This window comes from Alligator sinensis, unplaced genomic scaffold (assembly GCF_000455745.1).
Source record: "Alligator sinensis unplaced genomic scaffold, ASM45574v1 scaffold752_1, whole genome shotgun sequence".
NCBI classification, from domain to species: Eukaryota; Metazoa; Chordata; order Crocodylia; family Alligatoridae; genus Alligator; species Alligator sinensis.
The window spans coordinates 1,076,530-1,084,749 of record NW_005842000.1 but is presented as its reverse complement, the minus strand read 5'-3'; the positions used below and the strand labels follow the sequence as shown (position 1 = coordinate 1,084,749).

Below are 8,220 nucleotides of genomic sequence, written 5' to 3'. Positions count from 1 at the left end.
GGCTGCACGGGGGCGGGATCCCTCCCAGCCGCATCCCCTGGAGCTGCCATGCGATTGCCAGGGATTGGACTCGTCCCAGTGAACTGAACCCAGCCATATAGCGATCCATTGGGTTGGTTCCTCCCCAAAAATGTCCCCACCATCATCATTCCCTATTAAAGAGACTGAGGGAACAACCAAATTCAGCATCATGGCTCTGTGTCCTCATTTTTATCAAGTTAGCTAACCTGAAGTCTAAGCCTAGTGAGGACAGGGCAGTTAAAAGCTTTCCCATGAGTTAGATTAAATATGGAGGAGCCTGGGCTTTCTTTTCCCCTCCTCGCTTAGGTAAAAGCAAGCTGTCTTGCTAGGATGCTGCATTGTTACAAGCTTGGCTGAAGAATACAATCTCAGAAGACCGGACAGAAACAGCGAAGGAAGCAGGAGTTTGCTTCCAGTGGGATTTTGCATTCTCAGTGCTATCTGTTGCATGCCTAGCCATTTCCCACTGTTTAAAAAGAACTGGAGACTGATCCCAATGGCCTTAAATGCACTGTTTTGTTCCCAGGCAGGCAAGGTCTTTTGGGTAGATGTGATATCTTTTATTAAACCAACTCAGTAGTTGGAAAAAAGTTCTTAGCAAACTTTCGAGCACAATCACCCTTCTTCAAGCATAGGAAGTCCCTGAGAAGGGGGCATAGGAAGTCTCTGAGAAGGGTGGCCATGCCCAAAAGCTTGCTAAGTACTTTTTTCCCAGCTACTCAGTCTAATAAAAGAGATCACGTCTACCCAAAGGACCTTGCCTGCCTATGTCCTTAGACCAACACAGCTACAACCAAAAACCCAGCAACCTGGTTGTTCCTAGATAGCTGCTAAGATGCTGCAATCATGGGAGCTCTGATCTATCCATCTAGGATGCACTTATGGCCTCAGCACTGGAGGAGCTGAGTGTTTCCTGATCTTTTAATAAATGTATAGTCAGAATTACCCAGGGAAGTAGGAATGTATCTTCTAGATGGGAAAATAAGAGGTTGATCCAGGACACAGAGAAGTCTTTACCAAAGCAGACTCCAAGCCCTAAGCTGGTGCCCTTACCACTGAGTCATCCTTCCCCCCCAGTATAAGTATGCTGGTAGATCTGAGCATCAAGGTGCAAAACTCCCTTCCTTAGTGCCATTCAATTCAACTCCATTGCTCAGCGCACATGATCCTTTGCCTCAGGTGCCTAGTATATATATTTTTTTCTACTTCAACTGTTTACTGAAGCTTTTTGATTAGAGAAAAATGAATGGAGAATAGTGGGTAATGAGAAAATGCCCTTTTTGGAAGAAATTTCTGGCCAAGTATCCATATTCGGACTATAGTTTCTGCCAGTCTGCAGCGTTGCAAACATTTCCTGCAATACACGGCAATCTTCCAAATAACATCCCTATAGATAAAGACAAGCCAAATGATGCCTTCGTTCTGGACAGTATTGGTTGATGGGTGCAGGCTGGATGATTTGTCTTTGAGCTGGGCTTAGTGGGCAAAAAGGAACGAGATGCCTTAGAGACAGATAATAAACCAGAGATAAGGAATGGTCCCTTTTTTGGGACTGTCAGGAAGAAATCACTCCTCTTTTGGCAGGAGGATCTGTATTTTAAAAATCAGAGAGGTGTGTAAGAAACTCGCCTCTTCTTAACGTTTCCTTTGTGGGTTTTTCTTTGCTGAGATCGTCTCGCTCAGATTTTGTCTGGCTGTGCTGCGGTGTTTTCACGGTCGTCGGGGTTGCTTCTGTCATGCCTAACCCAGTGCTCAGCTTGCTCCGGGGTTTCTCACTCGAGCTCTTAGATACAGCGGCCTTCTGTCTCTTCTTTTCTGGCCGGTCCTTCGCTGCATTACAAATGATCACAGAGAGAAGGCCATTATCCCCAGCTATGTCATGTGTGCAAATGATACCCACCCCTCCCCTCAACTCTTGCATATTGGCTAAGTGCATCCCCTTGCACCCACCTGTCTGCATGAAGGAGTCGCTCTGGGCCGGGGAAGACGTCTCTGACTCCGGCTCAGTTGCTGTGTTTCCAAGCGAGGCGAGGCTCTTTTCTGGGCCAGTTGCCGTGTTCCTCCGGTTATTTCGAGCCTGAGAGAGGTTTTTCAGCTCTTCAACTGCAAAAACCGCAGTGGAAGGAGATGGTGACATTGCAAATGGGACCATAAACCTTATAGCAGCCCGACTGGCTTCATGGACAGCAGACACTAGCTGATTTCCAGGCTCTCTCCCTTCTCTCCTCCATCTCCCTGCCCCCGACCAAAACCGTCTTGGCCCCCCACCCCTTCAGACACAATTGCACAAAAATCACACCCACTGTGGGCTATCTGCAGCCTGCATCCAAAAGCACCCAAGGGATTAACCGTGAGGACACCCACGCACGGAAGGCCAGCGGAGATGGCAAGTGTCGCATGTGCCACTTACTCACAAATTTCCTCTTGGCAAACAGGGCTTCCTGTGAGCTGTTGAGCACATAGATGTGCAGAGTATATTCTTTTGTGGGACTCAGCCCCCCGACCGTGGCTTTCGGCGTTTTGGTTTTCAGCATGACTTCCTGCTCGGAGTCACCTGGGATGGAGAGAGGGAGGAGAGAGACGCGGTGGCTCGGACCAACATCCTAGCTTTTAAATTTAAGGGAGAGGGAGGGAAAGGACTGGAATGAAAAAGAAGCTGACATTTTGATTGACTAAGTTTGGGTTTTGGATCTGATGGGTCAGGAAAATTGTCAAGCGTGTTAGATCTTTTCATCTGGGGACAAGCAAAGTATTTCTGGTCCAGCACCTGGACTTCTCATCAGCTTCACAAGACACTTCTGGGGGCCAGCCCTTCTGGAAATCAGCTCCTTGGCAGCTAAAGGTTGGGTCCTCAGTATAGGAAACCAGTTATGAAATCCACCCCCAATGTGGCTTGCCCAAGGTTGTAGCGGGAGCCTGTGGCAGAGCACTTAGGACGTAGGTCTCCCAAGACCATGGTGGGCATGCCACCCAGCACATCTTCCTCCTCTTCCTCTCAGAAAACCCTGGAGCTGACTCAGTCACTCTGCAGTGCTAATGTGCGTTTCAAGAAAGCCCATTAAAAGCATGGCCATACATCCATCTCCTACATAGGGGAGTCTACAATCCCCTGTTGTTGCAGTAAGGATGCCATCGGTGGGGCTGGAGGAAATGGCTTGGCCTCATTTCAAATGCCCATGGACACGCTGGAGGGGAGCCTGTGGGAAAATCCTGCTGGCCCGCTCCTTTGCTAGCCCGTGGTGCTGCTGTCATGGGAGCAGGCTGGAAGCAGACTAGAAAGGGGAGATCAGGCCACGGTGGCGGCTGTGTTACGGGCACTGTCAGCAGCTCCCAGGGCTGTTATTGCTAATGGAGCTGTCAGCAGCTTGGTGGTGGCATGTGGCTGCTCTGAGCAACTGCATAGGAGGCAAAAGCCCAAGGTGGCCACTGCCTGCCAGGCAGTGCTGAGCAGTGACGCTCTCAGGGGCTGGCAGGCTGGCATGGCATCTCCCTGCTGGGAGGCTTCCCAGGCCCAATCCTTCTTCTTCTTGCTGCAGGGACTAGCGACCTCAAGCAATGCAGTTTGTGACGCCATCCCGGCAGCATTATATCCCCAGGAAGTGCTCACTCAAGAAACACTGCATCCACTAGCTGCTACTTATGCATGGCCTTTCAGCTGGCAATGCAGAGCGATGGCACGTAGGCATCTGGCCCCACTGTCATGCCGCTGGCCTCCTGCCTTGCCTGTACCAACATGCCAAGAAGCTGTGGAGCAGAGACAGCCCGACCAAGGAGCAACCACAGAAATGGTATACATTTGCAAATGAGGCAGAGGGATGGGATTCGGTAACAAGAAAAGCAGATGCCTGCAGAGCTGTACGGACATGACCTGAAGTGCTTTAGGGGTACAGCGGTGTGGTGTTTTCTGATGGGAGCATGACAGGGAGATGCCAGCTATTTTTTGGCAGGAGGATGGTGCCCCCAGCTCTCCTCATTCTCCCTCCCCAGCCCTGGAGCAGGGTTTCATCGGGACTGCTGCCTAATGGCACATGCATAGTCTGCAGGGTCCCAGAAGGGTCTCCCATCACGCAGGCCCAGGAGGAGCCGGAGAAGAGGGGTGAGAGGGGCTCAGCTCTGGCTCAGCCAACAGGGGCACACAGAGCTAAAAGCAGGATTGCACCAGCTTATCCATCAATGGGCAGACACACGTGCCATCCTGGCTTCCCTCGACTTCCATGCCGGAGCCTGGGACAGGGACAGCCCTATTTGAAAGCCAGGTAGGAGTAAACTAAACTTCCTCCATCTGCTTTGCTTTCCAGCCTGCTGTCAGTCAGGAGCAGAAGGCACCAGGCAAAAACAATGCCCTTTCCAGACTGCTCAGCCCCTACCTACATTGGGAAATGTGCCACTAATGGCAGGAACAGCCTGAGCTGCAATTTTGGGGGTGTCTGAGGAAGGAAAGGGAAATGTCCCACTCCCATTCAGGGACGAGTGTCCTGCCTCACTGCTTGTCCTATTGCATTGCTTTGCAAACATGTTCAGGCAGAAAGATCCTGGGAGATGAGGGCATGCAGCGCCATGCAGGGTGAGGACCAGGGAACTGGCCTGGTAATTAGTAGTTACCTTCTTACTCAGTTTGATTGCTCCAGCATGTCCTATTACCTGTCACTTTTCCTGCTCTCCTTTACTGACACATTCTCCCACTCTGCTCCTCACAAGATGCTCACGACTGCCTTGCACTTTCTGACATTGCTCCTCGACATAGACTCAGCTGTAATTCCTTTAGTATCTTGCCCCCTCACCCACTCCCTTCCAACACCTATAATCCCCTTTTCAGCACCTCATTAGGGGTCTGTTAGAGGAATACCTGTGATTGCTACATCTAAAGCAAACAGCGGTAAAAGAATCTCGAAACGTTTGATTGATTTGTATGAGCGTTTAATCACGAGGAATTATTCTCCCCGACTAAAAGTGGTGCATCGCCTCCCGAAATCTTGGATCTCATCCATCTATATTTCACAAGCATGTTACTGGCTTAACACTGTAGAATGACATGTCTGCATTTTTCTACATTTGATTAACCAAAGTAAAACCCTAGCAGCAGCTGAACTGTTTACAGTGTATATGTATTACCCGAGAGGCAATCTTGGTAAAGATGAAGAATTTTGTATCTACTGCTGTAGTCTGGTTTTGAGATGCTGTCATTCCTGGGATAGGTGCAGTCAAGGGGTATGTATTCCCTGCAGAATTCAACCAAGCTCCTATGCTGTTTTTTAATCCCACTTCCCATCCCTGGCACTGCCAACCACACAGAGAAGCCTCCTACTCAGGTTTGGAGGTGCTTTAAAATGGGACTGGGTTTAACTTTGCATTGTGCCATTTAGGTTCGACTAGATCATGACTTTGTGTGGACACACACCAGATGAGGCTAACCCAAGTTCAAATTCAGGGAGGTGTGCTTCACAGCATTTCAATGTTGATGAATCAACTTTCTTATTTTGTTTTACCCAAAAACACAGACAATTCCCAACCAGCATCAATTCTGTTCTCCAGGGAGTTTGCAGAAGATTATTGAAATTATCCCTAAAATAAATTGTGGCAGCCTCCCACTTGGTACCACAGGGTGGCAATTAAATGAAAGAGCAAAGCGAAGGGGAAACTCATGATGTCCCATGATGTGTCCAGCCAAAAAGTTCATTAATCTCTCCCAAATCCAATCCGGGTACCATAAGTACATACCTGCCATGGGCTTCACTCGAACCTTGTACCCATTGATGTTCCCTTCAGTCTCTTTCCATTTCATCTGTAACCTATCTTCAGACAGGACTGTCAGTTTTAACCGGCTTGACCCTGGAGGAGAAAGAGGAACATATGTTATCTCATGTCCAGAGTTGCCTCTGACAGCTAGACAGTCAGACCACCTTTGCCACTTAGTTTATTGGGCATGGTTTCCTTTGATTCTTGGAATTGAGGTCCTTTTAGCCAATTTTTTCTTCCCCTCATCTCCTGGGTCATCTACTTGTCTCTTGAGTCTCCAGCTAGCCAGCACTTTCAGGAGTTAGTCTTAAGCAGAGGAGGGTTTTTCAGTCTCTTGAGACTCCATGCATCTTCGCAAACAGCAGAAGTAGCCCAACTGGGAAGGGTAAAGCAATGCTGCCCGTGTGGCCATCTTTGCATGCCCTAGATTCACAAGGCAACAATTCCCCATCCCCAGGCTTTTGTGCCAATGTGTGCTGCAGGGTATCCCCACATCCGCGACTCTGGCATTAGGAATGAATCAAAGCGACGGATATCCGCTCATTGAAAAGTATCAAATATAACTCGTTTGGGAGCTGCCAAGATCATGGGCTCCATAACTCTGCAGAGGGAGAATTTCATAGGCGGCTCTGAGGTCAGCTGGAGTTAGAAATGCAAAGCCTGATAAAGTGTAAGTAATAGCCCCTGACAGGACCATAACTCACAGGCACCAGCATGTACCAGCCTCAAAACCTCCTGCTGCTGCAGAGAGTCAGCAAACTGAAAATCAAGAAAAAGAACAGCAGATTGGTAGAAAAGCAACAGATTTATGGTGTGCTGGGCATGGGCACACTCCCACTCCCCTACTCCCCATTTCACAGAGGTTTCCTGTCTAGCAATTAGATCTCTAAAGACATGTGGCTCTTAAATGACTCTTAGCTCAAACGTACACAACAACATGCAAATGTGGCCCACTTAAACATTTCCTTGTGATGGGAGGTAGAATGGAAACCAGAGGAATTTAGAGCCCTCAACTTTAACATCGCATAAAATGCAACTTGTTCGGCAGGTTTCCACTACAGCATCTCCAAAATGCAACGCGTGCAACAATATGCACACAACCGCCCACCTATTTTGCATTTGCTATTGGCATTGGTGCAAACGCCGACTAGTTACTGCTGGCATGTATGCAGACGACTGGTGATAGTGATTCGTGTACATGATAACCGGAGCTGTGCAGACAATGTACAAATTAGAAATGCATTTAATTATGTGCAGGATTTGCACACACAAATGCTGTAATTGAAGACCAAAAGGCACTGAACTGTGTGTGAATCGTAGTTGTATGGACAATGACCCATTTTGCAAATACAAGCATAGGCCTTTGCTCATTTTGCACGTTCAGATTAGAGAAGCTCACTGAAATGTGGGCAACAATTAATACTATTCCTGAGCTGTGACCACAGCACAGGTTTGATTCTCCCTTAGAAAACTGTCTAGGAGTGTCTTTCCCCCTCCCTTCCTTTACATTGACACACAGGCTCCTCCATTTTCAGCGTGCATGTCTCATGCCCTGAGATCACAGCCCCGACCTAAAATGACTCCCATCCAAATGTCTTTTGCCATGTTGCCGAAACCCAACATCTGTGCCTTACCCTTTCATTTCAGAGACTTCCTGCAACCTTCTCCGCCTACAGACAACTATTTTGGGGGAACAAGGCTCAGATTCACATATCGCCCAAGGCACAAACAAAGGGAAGAGATGAAAAGTGCAGGAGGGGAGTGCCGGGTGGGACTGGTCCCGGAGTCAAGTGTGAGAAGAAACGGTTAAAGGCGGAGGAACAATGGTGGGATTCAGAGCCTGATGAAACACAGCGCTGTCTCTTGCTGGACACGTGCTGGCCAGCTTTTCAGCGGTTACTCTAGGACCCCAGAAGTTAAAAGGCAAAAATGTCGGCAGACAAATATGACAACAACAAGGGTCTCTTCAGCTCTATTCGATTCTAGATGCAAATGAGGTCCCACGCCATGAAAGCCCCACTGTTCATCTACCCCATGTTGCATGCTCACTATTTGCTAGTGTAACCTCGGCTCTAAATGACTTGTAGTTACACCCAGACTCTCACTGGGTGCCCTTGGCTGGCTCCAGTCTGGAGGTTTCCCAGGATGAATATAGCTCCCTTTCAAATCTGGAAGCGTTGTCTAAGAAACCCAAGCACTAGGCATTTATAAGGAAAATGATGGACCCAACACCCAGCACGAGTCTCCTTCATACAAGGGGAAGGTGCAAATGGTTACAAAGGGGACGGTTACAATCCGGCACACCACAAAGGCTTTCTCTGCATCAGGCGCGTGGATAGGGGACCCAAGGACAGGTTCAAGGATGGGAGGGCAGGTGCATATGAAACTACTCAAAACTATTGGTCTAATCCCATTGCTACTTGTCTTTCCAGAAGGTGACTTTGTAACAGGCCTCGGTGTCAT

General features: G+C 48.6%; 1 protein-coding gene across 1 annotated transcript in view; it reads right to left on the bottom strand.

Annotated features, from left to right (window-relative positions):
- Nucleotides 1-8,220, bottom strand: part of LOC112549937 (collagen alpha-1(XX) chain-like) — a 30,074-nt gene that overhangs the window by 12,872 nt on the left and 8,982 nt on the right. Inside the window, exons 3-6 of the mRNA XM_025201657.1 lie at nt 5,740-5,850; nt 2,432-2,575; nt 1,972-2,124; nt 1,651-1,851 (exon numbers count right to left, since the gene is read on the bottom strand). Coding sequence (XP_025057442.1) covers nt 1,651-1,851; nt 1,972-2,124; nt 2,432-2,575; nt 5,740-5,850 — 609 coding nt within the window. The remainder of the gene's footprint in view (nt 1-1,650; nt 1,852-1,971; nt 2,125-2,431; nt 2,576-5,739; nt 5,851-8,220) is intronic.